Below are 20,868 nucleotides of genomic sequence, written 5' to 3' on the forward strand. Positions count from 1 at the left end.
GTGCTTTACTGTGAGAAACAGGTAGGTTTACCATGTACTACTATAAACCACTTTTCAACAAAAAAAATTCAGAGTGGTTTACATAAAAAAAGAATAAAAATAAGGTGGTTCCCTGTCTCCAAAGAACTAGTCTAAGACAAAACACAAGGGAGACACCAGCAGCTGCCACTGGAGAATTCTGTGCTGGGGCTGAATAGGGCCGGTTGCTTTCGATCTGCTAAATATAAGAGAATCACTTACCTAGTTAAGTAGGCAAATGGCATTAGTTAGCCTGAAAGATTCATGGTAACAATTTTCAGATTATATACGTGAACTATAAAGGTGAGCAATGAAATTTAAAGATCATGAACGATATCTTTGTTTTCCTGGATGGACAGAGTATTCTACATCTTTATATATATTTTTATGCAAAATGTTCTCTCTTCTCTATATGTTTTGCTCCTTGTTAAAAACATGTTGCAGTAACCAAGTGAGGTAATCAATAAAGAATTAAGATTGAGTATAGGCTAGTGCAACACGTAACAGATCCCTAGTAGTCTGTATTCAATTTCAGTTTTGAACATTAAATTCTAAATCCACCCCTTTTTATTTTTATAGCTATTATGCTGAGCCATTCACAGTATGCTAGGAGTACAGATTTATTTCTAGAAGAAACTGTTTCTATCTTGTAAAGGCATTTGCTAACTCAAATCCATGTTGCAATTGTTAGCACTTACAAAGGCCTCTGTAGCGCGAAAGTTGCTGGTAGATCTGTTTCATTCGCTCGATGTTCAGTCGGCTGGTCTCTGCATGGTTCACCATGGGTTTGGGATAATCCACCCCAATGATACATTTTGCTGCCTTCTGCACTGACTCAGGAGCATTCCAGGGCTCATAAATATATCGTGAGGGAAAGCCTTTCAACTTGGGCAGATATCGCCTGAAGCACAAATAGAAAGAGACTGGTATACTCTCATAGCATTGTAAATTCATTGTGTTCGAAGACAGCTGTTCCAATTACATAAGGAGACAAGCCTGCATTCTTGACAAAGTCAGAAGCAGAACTGGCCAAATTCCTCACCTGACATAGTCACCACTGGGATCTGTACGACGTCCAAAGCCAACAGGACAATAGCAATGGAAGAACTGTTGGAAGAAAGCACTGCAAGAAAGCCACATCCAGCTTCCTGAATTCACACTGAAGTCTGCATCCAGCAGCAACTCATCAAATACCTGTAAGCAAGGGAGAGTGAGGAATGTAATGGAATCTCTTCAAGGTAGGCCTCAGTGGTAGGGGTCAGAAGTGATGTCATATTAAATTGGTGGTTCAAGTTTTGATTGATGACTGAGGCAGACACAGAACATTCAGTGACCCAGGACTTGGAGACTGATACAAATGTGTTAGATAACCCCAAAACATAAGTTTGCAGAATAAGTAGTCCATTCAGACAAGGAACATACATATTTTCAGTCTGGAGTTGCTCGCTGCCATGTTCTCTCAACGGACAACGACAAACTGCAACCACAACCAAAATAGGGATGTGCATGAATTGCCATTCGAACAGAAATTTGCAGCACACACCCAGCACCTTTAAAAGGGAGAACAGGAAGCCGCTCACTGCCACTTCCTGTTTCAGCACCGCTCCCCGCAACACCGACACACACATGGTCTCCGCAACCATGCTAACCACGCAAATGGCTGCTGCCGCATGAGCACAACTGGGGGAAGCGCCACCCTGCAATGACAGTTGGGGGGGTGGGGTGGCAGCAAGCGCCTCAGCAGGAGGTCTGGGCGTCCTCCCTTTTAAAGGTGCTGAGGATGTGCTGCAAATCACTGTTCAAATTGCAATTCGTGCACATCCCTAAACCAAAACAAAAGATGCCTTTATTAAAATATGCCCTGGTCGAATTTGGTTTCTGGAGATTTGCCTATCATGGTTTCAGCTGTTTTCCCGTTATTTGGTCTCATAAAATGGATTACTACTTTTATGTTAATATTGCAGTGGGGCTTCAGTGATTTCTCAAATGGGCCCAAACAATAGAAAATGCTTACTGGAGACTACTTTAGTACCTTAGTTTGAGAAGATTCTTAGGGAGTCATACAGAATTACACAGGGGTTCTCTGAAATTATTTTATAACAGAAGTTATAGCAATGCTATGCTACCTATAAAATTGTTCCATAGCCTTTTGTTGCTAATGTACCGTCTATACCAGTGCTGCTCAACTTCGGCCCTCCTGCAGATGTTGGCCTACAACTCCCATAATCCCTGGCTATTGGCCACTGTGGCTGGGGAAGATGGGAGTTGTAGTCCAAAACCATCTGGGGGGCCGAAGTTGAGCAGGCCTGGTCTATACTCTTCACAACTCACCCGCACTCCAGACTCCCAGCTGATCCACAGGTCACCTCTGGTCAGAAAGCAGGCGACAGCATGCCGGGCCAGATGATGAATCCAACCCTCCTGTCTCAATTGCGTCATGATGGCATCAATCCAGGGGAAGCCCGTCTTGCCTTCTGCCCATTTTGCCAAGGCTTCAGGATTCCTGTCCCATGGGATCTGGATACAGATCGGATTCCCATCCATACGATCAAATTTGGGATTGTTTGTGGCAGCTGTATAAAAAAATTCTCTCCAGAGTAACTGGCCGTATAGGGAGAGTGGTGGACTGCTGTTCCGTTTCACCTAGAGGGGACACAAGGAGAAAAGGTGCAAAAAATAAGAAGGTGTCCAGGCTGTTGGGCACAATCAGCAGATGAAATCTGCACACTCTGTACAGTTCATGCAAGTTCTGAATTGAGCAGTCTCTTTAGAAAACTTCCTATGTGAACTTGTTGAAATCTGCAGGAGACTTCTACTCAGAGGACAAAACAGTAGGGATGTGCATGGACCACAGTATGAGCTGCCGCCCGAATTCAGATCAGTCTGCGGTCCGTGCACACATACCTACAAGACAGCAAGTCTCAGAACAGCAGAGTTGTTTTCCCAAACACTCCTTTACTAGGAACAATTAACTTGTATTGTGTATGAAATCCACAGGAAGAGATGAAACCCAGAAGGGGAAAGGCAGTTTTCTTGCGTGGTGGGACAACTGAGAATTACTGTCTACTGAACAACAGTCTGTTTATGGGTTGTTGTTTTTTGTTCTTCTAGTTGTCATCTGGGCTCCAATGGGCTTAAGTGTGGAGACCTAGTTGGGAACTTTACACAGCTTTCTTTCTTCTCTCTTCATTTTGGCGTGAACCCCACTCCCTCTCTAGTATAGTGACCTGTTGCTACTAGGGATGTGCACAAAACCGGTTTGCCTGGTTCTGGCACCCCGAACAAGGGCCCGGTTCTGTTCGAATTCAAGTTGGTTCGGGGGGTGCTAGACGCGGTTAACGTTTTTTTTTTTTAAAAAAGATCACACTTATCGCTGCTGAGGGCCTTGGGGAGTGCTGCTGCAGCTGCAGGGCACGTGTGTCCTCCAGTGGCTTCCTGTCCCCCCCCGCTGGCCTCTCGCCAGCCATTTTGGCCCTCTGAGCACGCGTCAGTCATTTTGGAGGTGCGCTCACAGAGGGCCAAAATGACCTGTGGGAGAGTGGGGGGAGGGGAAGCAGATGGAGACCCCGCCTCCCATGGGCCCCCTCCTGTGGCTTCACACACACACACACACCGCCCGGACTGCTGAAGTAACCATGTCTGGCACCCCTGAACTGGCCCATGTGTGTTCGGCTCAACCGCAAACTGAACAGGGACGGCATCTCAACCTTGAGCTGGTTCACACATCTCTAGTATTTTCAGTTCCTCTCTCAGTTTGGGTCTGTCACAACTGGAGTTGTGGGGAGGATGGGTAGGTGTGTGTGAAGTCACAAATGACCACAAGAAGAACCAAAGTTACAGGTATGCAACCTGTTCTTCATGCTCTCTGTGCTTCACATTGATCGGTGGACAGTAAGATGACCTGCCTCGAAGAGTGTGCAGAAGTGATGCAAATAGAGAACGGAGAAGTGTTCTACCAAAAGCTGCATCTTGTTGAGCTCTGGTGTCAAGAGCATAGTGTGTGATGAATGACATTGGCATGGACCAGTTGAAACCTGGCATATAGTCTGTAGTGGTAGGAATCTATCAGAGGGTTTAGAAGTGGCAACTACCTTCATAGAATGCTCACTGAAAGGTCTCTTAGGAAATTGATATCAAAGAGTTATTCTATCACCGATTCATCAGGATAGTCTTTGCAAGGCTATTTGAGTTCTCTTATCTGGCTCACCATGTGCCACAAGTAAAAAAATGGGCTATAATTTATTTTTTAAATTTAGCTGAGAAAAATTGCTCTGAGTGGTCCAATGAGGTGAACAAATACAGAAGGAACTGCAGCTAATGTCACTATACCAGAGAAGGAGTGCGATTCCCATCAAAACAAAGAGAAAAAGTTGTGGACTATTCCTAACAAGGTCTCCATACATCAGAGTCTATCAATGTGAAGCATTGATGAACAAAGACATGTTAAATGATTTAAAAGATACTTGGGAGAGGTTCCAACTATAGAAAAGCACTATTTTTTTTCTTGCAACGGAAAACTGGAAGAATTCAAACAAGTAAACTGATTATGATTCTGGACTGGGTGTTCTCCTCTAAGCTGATAGATTTATTAAGTGCTGTCAAGTCAGTGTCGACTCTTAGTGACCACATAGATAGCATGAAATGATGCCTTTGTAGTTGTCACTAAAGTGATTGTCTGCCTCCAGCACCTTCCTATATTGCTGCTGCCCATTATAGGTGCCTGCTTGCTTTAGCTGGGCAGCTGGGATGACCTTCGTGCTTTGGGTTACCCTATTGGGAGTATACCTCCCGGCATACTTTGCTCATTGCTCTCAGGAACACTCGGCTCCCTGCACCACGAAGAGGCAGCATAGCAGGACTTGGTGGGTGGGTGTTCTTATCTTTTGGTGTCTAGATATGCCATCATTCCTTACTGCTGACACAACCAAACAACGTGTTTCCAGACTGTGCCATTAAGAGGCTTAGAAAAGATAGAGGTGTATATTATTTGAAAGTGAGGATTTCAAAGGAAGCTCTTGGCTATGAGATTATATTTTTTTATTGCGTTGTCTTGATATTCCTCTACACCTTGAAAAGCACTTTAGAGCTGAGAGCAACATAAGGTATATTCCCTCCATCTGGCAGTTGCTCATCACTCCCACCTAGCCACTGGAAACTAGGAAACCGGGGTATAAAAGTCACTCTCTCATCCTCCTCTTGGAGACTCCATGAATATTAAGGGATGATCTTCTTAATGACTGGAGTATGGAAAGGAGCAAGAGGGATGTAGCCAGAGGGAAACTTGATTAGAGATATGAAACGAATCAGCATCTCACTAAATGCTTGCAGCTATTGATTCCTGGCCTATATATTCTGGCTGAAGCAAGCCGATTCCTTTCAATCTTGTATTTCTTACCTTTTTGTATAGTTCCCAAAGACGATAGTAGAATAAGCGGCAGGACAAGCAACCAAACCGAAGGTAGGGACTGAGCCCTGTAGGGCTGGCCAGCAATGAATTAGCATTCATCCGTGGTTTTTCATAGTTTGCAACCCATGCCTTGAGAGATTTTGGGATGGGAGGAGGGGAAGAGAACAAAGAAGTGGACATGAAAAATCCAGGTTCTATGAAGCTGAATATACAATTGCTACTATTAGCAAACCAATCAGTTCCAGATACCTTAACATTTAGGGCTGCAAAGAACTGGGAAGTACTTTAGCCACCCAAAGTGCTCTCTGTGTCACAACTTGGTTGTCCCATGTGACAGACCTTACTTCCTCAGCTCTGAAACTCACAGCCCATCCAGCATTAGCTCATGCAATGGAGTTACACCTCCAATACACACTAGGAATGTCCATGAGGGCAGGCTGTCAATTGCTACCACACCAAAAAAGTCATGCCAGCACAGACATAAAAGTTAAGATCCTTATAGTTTGTCAGAAACGGAAATATATTAAAGAGTGATATTAAAGAGCACTGCAGAGGGATACCACACAGCCTTGATTTTTATTCATAGTACTTAGAACTAATTCTGAGGGAAGTCTCCAAACTCCTATTGCAACTGTACCACATAGCTTTACTCTTGCTCAGTCAGTTGATAATGTTTAAACCAGTTTTTCAGGTGGCAAGGGTGTATAATGCAGCAGAAATACTGGCAATCTGTTTGCATATATATCAATATGAAAAGGTATGAGAAGTCTAACACTCCTAAAAAAAATATATAGATAACACAAAATACAGAGGTATAGAGAGCTTATATCCCATCTTTCTAATTTCTCAATTCGGCTTACAAATTAAGATAAGCCACCACAATAACGTCAATATACAAAATAAAATAACTATCAGAATGACGCATAAAGCTTGCATAACACACACAGAGCCACCAATAAATAAATAAATAAAACCAGCAGTAAAAATCAGTCACTGTTTACTAAAATAAGATCATTTTAATCTTCTGTCTTATGGTTGGCCCAGGAAAACAATGATGGACCTGATCCCTAGATTAAAAGGGAAATGGTATGAGACACTATTTAGGATTTAATATTCATTTAAGCAGAGAGAGAGAAAATAATGAAGATCTTTGGCCTGCAACTCTCCTTATTAGCAGTAGAGATATTACTGTTATTTTTGTAGACTCGCTAATTCACTGGCATATTTATACCCAATGAATTTAGGGAAGTTCAGCGGATAGCACAATTTAATGGCAAGTAGCATAGCAAAGGTGACCTTTTCCTTAAAAGGTGCTTTTGCAGGATTACCTTTCTTTCGAGGTGCTTATCCAGACGTGTTAAGGCTTCAGTCTCCCCTCCTTGCCAAACAGCTGGAGCAAGACCCTCAGTGGGAAAACCTGAGAGAGAAAGGGTGTGCGTGTGTTAATCTAGAAATCAAGGATTAGGCAGAAAGTCTATCTTAAATGGAAGTCTTGTACTATGTGTTTGCTAACCAGGCAGTCTTAATTCAGCATGAAATGATCACCTGTAGCCAGCAGAGGGCCCCTTTGAATAAGGGCTACCATAAGGGACATACACCTACAGCATATATGTTTGTCACAGAAAGGTCTTATTCTTCTGCAAACTTACTATATTATAAGCCATGAAAACAAAACCACCAACTGAAAGAAAAAAGTTAGCAATATGACTGTCATCCACCTTGGAATATTATAGTATCCCCTCCAGAGACTGCACATGATAGATGGAGCCGGGAGCAGTTTCCACTTGTTCACTTCTTAATTTAAACAACCTGCTTAGTGACAAGCTTGGCAGTCTAATCTGCCACATAAGGAGTTCACAACTACTTTCACCTGCTGGGAATGAAATGGCTGGCACCACAGCTTGCAATAAGAGCAGAGTGACAGAGCTTTAGGGGTACAACACTCAGGCTCAAATGGGGACGGATGCCATCTCATCCTCACAGTCCTTCCTGCAAACTGGAACTGTTGCAGGGGCTGCTTTTCAAACTGTGGCCTACTGGAATAGAAGCCCCAACTCCCCTGTCACTAACATCAGCTGCCAGCTACTACTTTGCTGGCAACTCAGAAGATGGGCTGGAAGAGAACACCAAATATATCTGGTGATCATATTTTGAAGAGCCTTCAGGGAGAGGGAGGGCAAATTAATCTAATTGTTTTAGCAGTTCATTGTGAGCCACCTTGAAGACTTGCCTGGATTGAAAGGCAGAATACAAATGCTCCAAAAATAAAATAAAATAAAGGGTCAAAACCTGGATGGAAGACACGTGGTAAAGTATCTAATACACTAGATGTACGTATCTAGTATATAGCTATCTAGTACCTCAAGATGTACAGTGAGGGAAATAAGTATTTGATCCCCTGCTGATTTTGTACGTTTGCCCTCTGACACAGAAATGACCAGGCTATAATTGGAATGGTAGGTTTATTGTAGCTGTGAGAGACAGAATAACAACAAACAAACCCTCAAAAGCCCAGTGCCCAAAAGTCAGCGATGGATTTGCATTGTAGTGAGGGAAATAAGTATTCGATCCCTTCACAAAAGATGTCTTAGTACTTGGTGGCAAAACCCTTGTTGGCAATCACAGAGGTCAGACGTTTCTTGTAGTTGGCCACCAGGTTTGCACACAACCCAGGAGGGATGTTGTCCCACTCATCTTTGCAGATCCTCTCCAAGTCAGAAAGGTTTCGAGGCTGATGTTTGGCAACCCAAACCTTCAGCTCCCTCCACAGATTTTCTATGGGATTAAGGTCTGGAGACTGGCTGGGCCACTCCAGGACCTTCATGTGCTTCTTCTTGAGCCACTCCTTTGTTGCCTTGGCTGTGTGTTTTGGCTCATTGTCATGCTGGAATACCCATCCACGACCCATTCTCAATGCCCTGGCTGAGGGAAGGAGGTGCTCACCCAAGATCTGATGGTACATGGTCCCGTCCATCGTCCCTTCGATGTGGTGAAGGTGTCCTGTCCCCTTAGCAGAAAAACACCCCCAAAGCATAATGTGTCCACCTCCATGTTTGACGGTGGGGATGGTGTTCTTGGGCTCACAGGCAGCATTCCTCCTCCTCCACACACGGCGAGTTGAGTTGATGCCAAAGAGCTCGATTTTGGTCTCATATGACCACAACACTTTCGTCCAGTTCTCCTCTGGATCATTCAGATGTGCATTGGCAAACTGCAGACGGGCCTGTACATGTGCTGCCTTGAGCAGGGGGACCTTGCAGGCACTGCAAGATTTCAGTCCTTCACGGCGTAGTGTGTTACCAATTGTTTTCTTGGTGACTATGGTTCCAGTTGCCCTGAGATCATTGACAAGTTCCCCCCGTGTAGTTCTGGGCTGCTTTGTCACCGTTCTCATGATCATTGCAACTCCACGAGGTGAGATCTTGCATGGAGCCCCAGACCGAGGGAGATTGACAGTTATTTTGTGTTTCTTCCATTTGCGAGTTATCGTGCCAACTATAGTCACCTTCTCACCAAGCTGCTTGGCGATAGTCTTGTAGCCCAGTCCAGCCTTGTGCAGGTCTACAACCTTGTCCCTGACATCCTTCGACAACTCTTTGGTCCTGGGCATGGTGGTGAGTTTGGAAGCTGAGTGATTGCTTGCTTCTATGGACATGTGTCTTTTATACAGGTACTGTAACAAGCTGGGATTAGGAGCACTCCCTTACAGAGGGTGTTCCTCATCTCAGCTCGTTACCTGCATATAGTGAAAAGACACCTGGGAGCCTGAAATCTTGCTGGTTGATAGGGGATCGAATACTTATTTCCCTCACTACAATGCAAATCCATCGCTGACTTTTGGGCACTGGGCTTTTGAGGGTTTGTTTGTTGTTATTCTGTCTCTCACAGCTACAATAAACCTACCATTCCAATTATAGCCTGGTCATTTCTGTGTCAGAGGGCAAACGGACAAAATCAGCAGGGGATCAAATACTTATTTCCCTCACTGTACATATCAGGTGGTATAAAAATAAATAAAATGCTTGAAGTAGCTGCCTTTCATTCTTCACACAAATTGTGCAATTTCTCTTGTCTGTTCAAAAACACTCTCTCTGGGATGTTTCTGTAGCTGGCCTGAGGTCCCAAATTCTGACCTCAAAATGGCAACTCAAATCCTTTAGAAGTCCAAATTTGCTCTGTATTCTGACTATTTCTCATGAGTAACTCTTTCCACATCTCTTCTGGTATTTCTGTTCTTCTAATACAACTGCCTAGATTCCGTAAGAGATCTCGAGTGTTAATATAGGAAAGCAGAGAATATATCAGCATCTGCTCCTCCCCTTCCCCCAGAGTCAGAGGCCTATAGAAGCCTGTTCCTTTTCAGAACAAGCAATGACTTATTTCAGCTCCAGAAAATTCTCAGACTCTCTCAGTTCCTTCTTGAGGTTCTTTAAAGCTGCAGCAACAACTGGAAGGGCTTTGGCCCAGCAGAAGCCTGCATTTGTGAGAACAATAACTAATTCCCAACATGCAATATAAGTTTAAGCATATATCTAAAGAAATGCTGGAATAGTGGTAGCCTGAAAGTGAGGCTAGAAAAGAATCCCCATACAAGTGTTTTAAAACGTATAACTTCCTTTCATTTCAACTGTAACCCTGCAACAGTCATTTCTGACTTGTGGTACACAGACAGAAAATTAGTTCATTTTCTCAAGCCGAAGATGCACAGATAATCTGGTCTGCTTCTAAAGCCAGAGTCAGATCAGGTCAAGCAAGAATACTACCGCTTGTCTTGGAAGTGTTCCAAGTGCAAAGAAAGCTGGTATAGCTACCATGCAGCTCTGCAACATACCTAGCTCCTCCAGGGATGGAACGCCATACGTATCATCATGATTCTCTTGAATCTCAGTCTTGCACTTCTCCATCTGCTGACTTGTTATGCTGCTGACTGGTTTCTTGGGAAGTTCCATCCGGCTAATGATAGCTTGGAAACGTTTATAGGTGAGAGGAGGCTTGTGTCCATTCAGTTCAATTATCCTGAAGAAAAGAGTAGGAAGACAAAATTAAAAGAACAGCTTTGCTCCCACAGGATATATGGGAAATGGCATCCTCACCAGTGTATTTGGGATCAGCTCTTTCTTCAGATATTTGTTAAGGGGAAGTGAAAAATACACACAACAATGGAAATCTGTTCTCATTTATTTGCTACCTCAGCTATGAAAAAGTACTCCCTTAAATCAAATCTCTGGCCTGAAAGCCCCATCATGCCCCATTCTGTGCCTACATCTCCCAATCAACTATACTGCTCACCAAAAGGGCACCCAGCCACTAACCTCTCCACCCCAGGGGCAATGTCCCAATGTATATAACCATATTCTAGACACCCACCAAGCAGCAGCCTCTAGTCCAATTTAATCTATATAATTAATTCCTGTAGATGGATTCATGGGGATGTGGCAAGCTCCAACCCCTCTAGGCCCACCACTGGTTGCGACTGCAACGTGCAAGGGCAGGAGGGAGGAGCGCGCGCCAGGAACTCACTGGGGCATCAGGCAAAGCCCCGCCACCCTCAGGAAGAGGGCGAGAGGACAGTGAGACGGAAGGAGGCCGTGGCAGAACGGCCTGGCCCGAGCCCTCCGGGATGAGACAGTGGCAGCATGCGGGGGGATAACTGGGCTGAGGGGCAAGAGGAGGAAGAGGTTAGGTGGAGGGAGGCGGCGGAGGGGTGGCCTGGCCCTGGCCCCTCAGGGTGAGATGGCGGCGGCATGGCAGGGGGGGATGGCTGGGCCCAACTAGAGGCAGACGCAGATGTTCTGCGTCTGGGCCCACTAGTATATAAGTATTGTATGTGTGATTAGAATTAGGTTGAGGACATTTTAGTGTTCTTCCTCATCTCTTTTGTAACAGGATTCTAGCAGTGTTCCCTTTAACAGGGATTCCTAGATATTGTTGACTACAACCCCCAGAATTCCCAGCTGCAATGGCTGTTGCTTGGGGATTATGGGAGTTGTAGTCAACAAGATCTGGGAATCCCTGTTAGAGGGAACACTGGATCCTAGTATTGGATGTTTGATTCAAATTCCAAATTTTTGCTCACCACAGTCACCATGATGAATGTTGACAAGTGAGCCCCAGCCTTCCTCTCAATCTTGAAGCTACAGAGAGGGATAGAGATCCCACCGCTTCCATATTTCTGGAGCTGGAGAATGGCTGGGAGTTGTTTGGCCATTACATTGTCTAGAGGCACCAAGCAGCACCTGGGGCCAAACAAATAGGCTTCTGCCACCCTTGCTCCACAGCTGCAAAGGGCGACAGCAGCTCCCTTGACTGCTGCATTGCCAAGGTGCCTAGAGCTTCTAGGCAGTACAGGGCCAAGCCTCACTACCCACAGAGCTGGAGCAAGTAGCAGCTTCCTGGGCTATGCTCTCCAGCTTCTGAGCTGAAAGGGCCTGTCGGCTTGACCTTGTGCTGCTGAGGCACTCCAGGTGACTTGGTGATGAACTTCCTAAGGCGTGCACGTGTGCATGTGCTCATGTTTTTTAAAGTCTGCTCAGTCAATTTTAGATCCTACTCAGGTTGAGTTAGGAAGGTCCCACTCTGAATGCATGTGTGCGCACACTGCCTTGATACTGCCACCCAGAACAAAACTCATTCCGCATTCAGATGAAAAAAATTAGAGAGAACACTAGAGAAGACTGTCCCTGAACTGACCTTGTGCAGGCTTTTACAGAGGTGCAAAATGAGACCAGGGAGGGGCAGAATCATGGTGACCTCAATTTTTGGCTTAATGATCAAGGCCAGCTGAAAATTGTGGACCTTGGCTGTACTCATTTCCTCAGAAATCCCCCTCCAACTACAAGTAGTAATCCCAAGCATATGTCTCATGCTCTTACTTTATCTGACATTTTAAAAGAGTTCTACCTTCCTTTAATTCTTGCCAATTACACTACAGAGCTTTAGAAGTCACCCCACAAGTTGGACAGTGTGAAGTGGTAGGCTATGGCCAGCCAGCGTGATGTAGTGGTTAGAGTGCTGGACTAGAACCGGGGAGACCCGAGTTCAAATCCCCATTCAGCCATGAAACTAGCTGGGTGACTCTGGGCCAGTCACTTCTCTCTCAGCCTAACCTACTCCACAGGGTTGCTGTGAAAGAGAAACTCAAGTATGTAGTACACCGCTTTGGGCTCCTTGGAGGAAGAGTGGGATATAAATGCAATAATAATAATAATAATAATAAAAAATTATAAGGCAGGAGAATTCTGCACTGTAATGCTTTATTACAGCTGGGGGAATGCCATGTTTTTTGAATGCCTACATCCATCATCCAGAAAGTTCCCTGCATATAGCAAATTAGCCCATGAGAGATTATGCTAAACTTTCCCACCATGTGCTAGTTTTCTACATAGAATGAGCTTATGAAGGAGAGCATCCGAAAAAATACAGTCTGAATTGCACAGTCCAAAATTCTACCACCTTATCCTACAAAACTTCTACAAGGGCTCTAAGCTTCTTTAAGTTCATTCATTCATTGGATTTCTATACCGTCCTTCCAAAAATGGCTCAGGGCAGTTTACACAGAGAACTATAATTAAATTAAATTAAAATAAGATGGCTCCCTGTCCCCAAAGGGCCCACAATCTAAAAAGAAATGTAAGATAGACACCAGCAGCAGTAACTGGAGGTACTGGGCTGGGGATGGATAGGGCCAGTTACTCTCCCGCTGCTAAATAAAGAGAATCACCACGCTAAAAGTTGCCTCTTTGCCAAGTTAGCAGGGGTTCTTAAAGTTCCACAGAAGAAAAGCTTGAAAGAGAACACAAAGAATTGCAAAGCTACTATTTCCTCTCTTGGGAAGAAAGAGCAAACACAGATATTGGTAATACTTTAACCAGAAGCTCCTGAGAGTGCTTTTTTACTCCCTCTAGAAATTTCATATGCCAATTTCCATTTTAAATTCTCTAGCTCTCACTGAGGTTGAGAAACACGAACTCTTGGTGTAGTTGCCACCAAGAGCATATTTACATGAAGTGTTCTTCATATTTGGGCAAGTTTTAATCATACCAGCAAAACTGCCTGGAAAAGATGGCATTTCCTGCTATGATTAAGAACTAGATCACTAAAATGGTTCTCTGTGTGTTTACAGTTCTACATGCTTTGTGCTCTCAATGACCAATCATGCCACCAATATGAACCTGGGATCCCCTGCAAGCAGTGTTTCCTCTAAGGAGTGTGCACATCCACAAATTTTTTGATGTCCACTCAGTTAATTTTAGATGCCGCTCAGGTTGAATCAGGAAGGCCCCACTCTGAATGCACATGCTCTGCCTTGATACTGCTGCCTCGAACAAAACTCATTCTGTACACAAGTGAAAAATACTGGAGGGAAAACTGCCTGCAAGCTGCAAAATTGAGCCAATGAGGAAACTTTGATTTTTCTAGCAACACAGAATGGTTTCTTGAATGTTATACCACACACAAATCACACTGCTAGACTACTGGGGCAGATCCAGAAAGCCACCATAGTAAGGCAGATTATGCCTGCACATGCAAGCTATCTGCTAGTTTTGGGTTCCCAACAGAGCTCCAAAAGGAGTCCTCTTTACTGAGGAAGTTGTTAATATTTAGCAAAACAAAATCTTTGAACAACAGATCTGGAAGCTCCATTTCATTAGAGAAACAGTGCAGACATGCGTGTCTCTCATACGAGCCAAGAGGGAAAGAGTTAGAGAGGCATAGCCTCATTGCTAGCTTACATAAAGCTGAAGCAGCCAAATCAGCTTCCTGCTCAGCTTGTGCTACAGTAGTTACAGCTGCAGCAGACACGTCCTCCCAGTCAACAACTTATGCAAAGGGCTGGGCGTTTAGTCTATCTAAGGTTTCAGCAAAAGCCATGTGCCAGTTCTTCCCCCACAGGCAGCACGTGTAAAGGGGAGGAGCTCCACGCCACCGAGGCTCTCACTGAGCTACACTCACATGCGCCACTCTGTGACCCAGCTTCCCAACAATACAGAGCAGCCACAAAGCAGATGGCACGTCCTTGCTCCACTGAATTTCTGCCAGTTGAATTCACATAGCAAATACAACCACCCCTCTTACGTACTGAAAAGGGGAGAGGCACCACATAGAAACAAGACTGTCTTTTCTCTGCAAATGGAACTGTGGGAACTAGAACACTGGGATGAAGGGCCAAGGTTTGAAAGCTGACTGAGTCAGAGAGATAAGCTCAAGTATGGAAAGCCAGCATAGTCCAAAAGGTAGGGGATGGCCTTGGACAAATAATGTCAAGTCACCTACACAGCCATGTTCAACAGGAAACCTTAGGCAATCTCTCTTAGCATTAGTTCCCCCATCAAAAACATAGGGATATAAATGATGTATCTCACAGATTTCTCCTTGGTTTAAATAAGACAAGAGTAGCGGGTGAGTTTTAATATTGAATTATACTTAAAGAATGCTCTTTAGGGAACAGTTCTCCAGGAACAGAGTCCTCTTTCAGGAAAGTTCCAGCATATGGATGATGATGATGATAATGATTAAATAACTGGAGTCAGTGTGGTGTAGCAGTTTGAGTGCTGGATTAGGAATACCAGAATTCAAATTCCCGTTTAGCCATAAAACTCACTGGGTGGCTCTGTGGCTCATCTCTCAGCCTAACCTACCTCACAGGGTTGTGAGGATAAATATAACCATGCACACAACTCTGGGTTCCTTGGAGGCTATCAATGCAAATAAATAAGTAAATAAAAATACACAATATAACAAGAAATGCTATACTGGAACATGTTTATTTCACTTTCCAAAATAAACAAGACAATTCATAGGATTGTTCTCTTCCCTGATAACTTACTACATTTATGTACAATTTGTTGCTTCAGGAACAAAGGTGGGTTTGGGGGTTGGTTTTTATTTAACACAACTTTTGTATATGCCTTCTAACCAATTTCTCAGCAACTTACAAGTCGCATCACTCCCCACTTTTATATGTCAGGTTGTTTAGTACTAAAAAGTTACAACTATTCATCGAATTTGTCCAAGATACCCAGGGCATTCTCATGCAAGTATCCTGTATCCATAGGGCCTTAAGTCTATTAAGGTAGAATTCTCTAGAGGAAACAGGCTCTTCTTAAAAGTAGTAGAGGTAACTCCAGGACCTCAATAATTTGAAACACGCTGTGGGATAGCATCAGAGACATAGTAAATACTGTATTTACTTGAGTAGAAGACTGAACTTAATGATGCCCTTTAAAAAATAGAGGTTAAATATAGGTTATATCTGTATTTACCTGAAAGGAAGGAGAATTTTGAATTTAAGATTGCACCCCACCATCCCACCCGATTAGATTAGCACAGCCATGACAGAACTGTATAGAACGTACACTCTCCAAATAATTTTAAAAAGTTTTTAAAGGCAGAATGCTCACAAAATGGTTCTAGTATACAATCAGGGCTGGAAAAGGCATTATCCCAGCAACATGATCACAGCCTCGAGGGAAAGTGTGTAAACTGCATATAATACATCAGAAACAGTTTAGCACACAGTTCCAAATCAAATCAGCACACAGTTCCATCCAACCAGTGAGAAATGTTCTGCTCCCAACCATAGGGAAAAAAATCTAAACAGAACCTACTTGGGTAGAGAACACACTAGTACATCCAAACATACCATACCACTTATAATTTACTAACACCATATTAACTCATTCAACCAATATAACTTAGCTTTACATCTACATGCAAGTTGTCTGGAAGTCTACGTTACATACACTGTGATCACAGTTTAGTTGCTACTTGTACAGCGGAGAATGAGGCAACATGTAGAAGTACGAGAAATTTGATTCACTTTCAAATACATGAACAAGAGTGACTGCAAATGAAAAACTTCAATGTACATCTGAAAAAAATCAGAGCAGCTTGGCAAGAACACTCTCATTGTCCCTTTGCTACATATCTCTACATACGCATTGCCTCCTAGTGACATATGCATCCCCACAAAATTTACATACTAAGCATTCCCAACAACCCCCTTGCCTAATGTGTCATATTTAGTACATTATACACCTGCAGCAAAAGTCTGACTTATTGTATAGCACGTTACAGCAAAACTTGGAGTTTAGTAGGGAAATGGAGACCTTTTGTTCCTATGAGGCCATTGTAGAAGTGAGTTTAAGATCTGGGCAATAAACTCCAGTATCTCCACACACCGACACACTTCCCCCAAAATAGCACATTACTTGATCTATATCGATAAACAGATAAATCTGTATCTTACCTGTCCAAGTCATAAAGGGTATGTGAATTCTCCACTGCCACCTCTACTCCAGCTTCTTTAGCTAACTTCACTATAGCTGCATCTCTCTCTTTTCCAAAGGGTTCTGAGTCATATTCAAAAGTAAGACGGGTTATACCCCATTCCTGCAAGAAACCATACAATATCAACCCTCACCATAAACATAAGGCACAATTTCAGTACGTCATCCAAGTCAGAGAAAAATACTAAAGTCAGGCCAATGCATGATGCCAGGAATCAAAGAGCAGAATTAGAGAGAACATCCTGTTCTTAAAAAGTATACTAACACAGACAGTAGAAAATAGATGCCCCCCCCCCCAAACAATGTACAGTAGTCCCTCGACCTACGAACTACTCGACAACCAACGTTTTCGACTTACGAACGCCAAAAAAGACCGGAAGTAGTTGGCGGTTTAGATTTGACTTCCTCAACTTACGAATTTTTAGATGCGGTTTCCTCGACTTACGAGTGTTTCCAGACCTCCGTGGGTGTGCTTTTCGACCTACGAAAATTTCGACTTACGAACATCCGTTCGGAACGGATTAACTACGTAAGTCGAGGGACCACTGTATATCACTCACATGTCCAAAAAAGTATGCTGCTATTTTAGAATTAAAAAAAAATTTTTTAGTTCCTTTCTTCAGGTCACTTCACTCCTTACGATATAAGTACATGTGAAAGACTGAGTGCAGTACATCCACTTCTTTCTTGTGCTGCATGGTTTTTGCCACTGATTCTACTGCTAGTGGCACTGGCTCCCCAACTCAGCTTTCTGCAGTATAATTACCTCACATTTTAGAAGGTGGGAATGGGTTGTGCTGTAATGTGCAATGTGCCCCTTCGAGTAATGGCAGACTTTCATAGTGTATGTTCATAGTGTCAACCTATATTAATAAGCACCACATTCTAAAACAGCCTTGAATGCAAGTACACCAAGAATTATGCCCAGGAAAGAACAATTTTATGTGGGCAGTAGCAGTGAGCTTCCCCCCGTTTTACTGCCATCTCTCTGCGTGCGCCAACAGTGGGACCTTTTTTCTTTTTAACTTTTTAACATTGCGCCTCTGCAGTTTCAGCCATCCTTGAAAGTACCTATAATATTCCTGATTGCTTACTACTGCAAGTTGCCATTTCTTTTTCTCTAGAACACAACAACAGGAAATGATGCTATGATGTGACACTATGATGTTTCCAGTTCATTCCAGCTTAAAATAAAGAGGCAAAGAGGCAACCAGCAGGAACAACTGCTGGGAACAACTGCTGGGAACAACCAGCAGGAACAACTGCTGGGAATTATCAGCAGTTCAAGTACTGCTGAAGCCACTGATGTCCACAGATGCACACCATAAAAGAAAATGCTTCATCATGTACAACTTCAGTAAGTTAAGGAGCAGTCATTCTCCTGGTTTGTCCCTACCCCCAACATCAAACTGGGGGAAAAACTTCCATTCCAGGTGGATTATCTTTATAATTAATCTTTGAAAACGTGCCCGTGGGGATGTGTCCCGGCACCCAGCGGATTGGCTGGGTGGCGGGAGCTCACACATGGTAGGAGGCCGTTGAGCTGCTGGTGGGGGGAAATGGCAGCGGCTGCAGCAAGGAGGCAGCGGCCTGTGTGCCCACCGGGGTCAGGAGGTAGCGGCGGCCGGAGGAGATAGAGAAACCGGCAGGAGAAAACATGGGTGGGGGAGAGAAGCAGGCCTGCTGGGCATCAGAGACGCCCGCCGGAAGACAGAGTCAGGGAGAAGGGCCGGGGGGCGGGGAAGAGTTGAACTAGGGGCGCAGACATTATGCGCTCGGTCAGCTAGTTAATATCATCATCATCATGATGGCAAGTGTGTTCTGCCCATAAGACAACTAGTAAAAATGTTTGCAGGCTAGTAAACTTTATGGGCTTAACTACAAAGTTGCTTTAAAACCAAGCTTTACACGTATAGTGAACTCCACATGTGGAGTCTAGTAATAACATATCTTGCTCCAAACATGGCGATTTCCATATGGGAAAGGTTCCATAACTCAGTAGCAGGGCACATGCTTTGAATGGAGGTTTCCTCATCAAAGACTCCTGAGGAAACTTAGCAGTCATGGGATAAGGGAACAAGTACATGTGTGGATTGCTAACTGGTTAAAAGACAGGAAACAGAGTGTAGGTATAAATGGAGAATTTTCGCAATGGAGGGAAGTAAGAAGAGGAGTCTCCCAGGGATCTGTACTGGGACTGGTGCTTTTTAATTTATTCATAAATGATCTAGATGCAGGGGTAAGCAGCGAGGTGGACAAATTTGCAGATGATACCGAACTCTTTTGGGTAGTGAAATCCAAAACTGATTGTGAGTAGCTCCAAAAGGACCTCTCCAAACTGGGTGAGTGGGCAACAAAATGGCAAATGCGGTTCAGTGTTGGCAAATGTAAAGTGATGCACATTGGGACAAAAAACCCCAACTTCAAGTATACGCTGATGGGATCTGAGCTGTCAGTGACTGACCAGGAGAGGGATCTTGGGGTCGTGGTGGACAGCTCATTGAAAGTGTAGAGTCAATGTGTGGCAGCTGTGAAAAAGGCCAATTCCATGCTAGGGATCATTAGGAAGGGGATTGAAAATAAAACTGCTAAAATTATAATGCCCTTATACAAAACTATGGTGTGGCCACACCTGGAGAACTGTGTACAATTCTGGTCACCACATCTAAAGGAGAACATTGTAGAACTAGAAAAGGTGAAGAAGAGGGCAACCAAGATGATCAGGGGCCTAGAGCACATTTCTTATGAGGCAAGGCTACAACACCTGGGGCTTTTTAGTTTAGAGGGGGAAAACGACTGTGGAGAGACATGATAGAGGTCTATAAAATCATGCATGGTGTGGAGAAAGTGGACAGAGAGAAATTCTTCTCCCTCTCACATAACACTAGAACCAGGGGTCATCCCACAAAATTGACTGCCAGGAAATCTAGGACCAACAAATGGAAGTACTTTTTCACACAACACATAATCAACTTGTGGAATTCTCCGCCACAAGATGTGGTGACAGCCAACAACCTGGATGGCTTTAAGAGGGGTTTGGATAACTTCATGGAGGAGAGGTCTATCATTGGCTACTAGTTTGAGGGCTAAAGACCACCTCCAGCCCCAAAGGCAGGATGCCTCTGAGTACCAGTTGCAGGGGAGTAACAACAGGAGAGAGGGCATGCCCTCATCTCCTGCCTGTGGCTTACAGCAGCATCTGTTGGGCCACTGTGTGAAACAGGATGCCGGACTAGATGGGCCTTGGGCCTGATCCAGCAGGGCTGTCCTTATGAGGTGGTCTTCTATTCAATACGCCAGCATCTCCATTTAAAAAAAACCTTAGATAGCAGGGCTTGAAAGGTCAGTCAGAGGAGAAAGTACTAGGTTAAAAGGACTAGTCCAGTACTTCATATTCTTTGGAGGTTTCTAGGAATTGGAAATTGAAAGCCTCCTCCTTTATTGATTTAAGAATATTGTTTTAAAATTTTTCAATTTGTTGTGTTTTAAATTTCTTGTTTTTGTTTTTAACTATTGTTTTAATGTTGTTTTTATCTTCTTGTAACCCGCCGAGAGACGTAGGTTTTGGGCGGTATAAAAATATGTAAGATAAATAAATAAATAAATAATTAATTTATCTTTCATATACCAAATCCCAGCGCAGCATTTAGTTGCTGTAGATATTCTAGTCAGCCAAATTAAGGTCATTGTGTTCAGATTCCTGATAAAAATTATTCAGGTTGTATCCTTGGGCAGCGATGACTAGGTACCACTGAAATCTACGAGACAAGTTTACTGTGACTAAACTAAGTCCCATTAATTTTGATGGGACTGAGAAATCCTAACTTATTTATAATATAGCACCTTGCTTTCAAGATTTGATTAAAACAGGGCTCTCTTATGAACTTGTTCATTTTAGATAGTGCAAAAGATCAAGAGGCAACAGAGCAGAGCTGGTCTTGTGGTAGCAAGCATGACTTTTCCCCTTAGCTAATCAGGGTCCGCCCTGCTTACAAATGAATGGGAGACTACACATGAGCACTGTAAGATATTCCCTTGAGGGGATGGAGCCGCTCTGGGAATAGCATCTAGGTTCTAAGTTCCCTCCCTGGCATCTCCAAGATAGGACTGAGAGAGATTCCTGCCTGCAACCTTGAAGAAGGTTGTGTAGACAAT

The 20,868-nt window shown here is 43.7% G+C and overlaps 1 protein-coding gene across 2 annotated transcripts in view; it reads right to left on the reverse strand.

The window, feature by feature from the left end:
- Positions 1–20,868, reverse strand: part of CRY2 (cryptochrome circadian regulator 2) — a 49,066-nt gene that overhangs the window by 10,982 nt on the left and 17,216 nt on the right. For both annotated transcript variants that reach the window (XM_053259197.1, XM_053259192.1), the window contains exons 3-9: positions 16,674–16,816; positions 10,257–10,441; positions 6,754–6,842; positions 5,414–5,554; positions 2,350–2,661; positions 1,061–1,212; positions 717–919 (exon numbers count right to left, since the gene is read on the reverse strand). In XM_053259197.1, coding sequence (XP_053115172.1) covers positions 717–919; positions 1,061–1,212; positions 2,350–2,661; positions 5,414–5,554; positions 6,754–6,842; positions 10,257–10,441; positions 16,674–16,816 — 1,225 coding nt within the window. The remainder of the gene's footprint in view (positions 1–716; positions 920–1,060; positions 1,213–2,349; positions 2,662–5,413; positions 5,555–6,753; positions 6,843–10,256; positions 10,442–16,673; positions 16,817–20,868) is intronic.

Source organism: Hemicordylus capensis, chromosome 1 (assembly GCF_027244095.1).
Source record: "Hemicordylus capensis ecotype Gifberg chromosome 1, rHemCap1.1.pri, whole genome shotgun sequence".
Lineage (NCBI taxonomy): Eukaryota > Metazoa > Chordata > Lepidosauria > Squamata > Cordylidae > Hemicordylus > Hemicordylus capensis.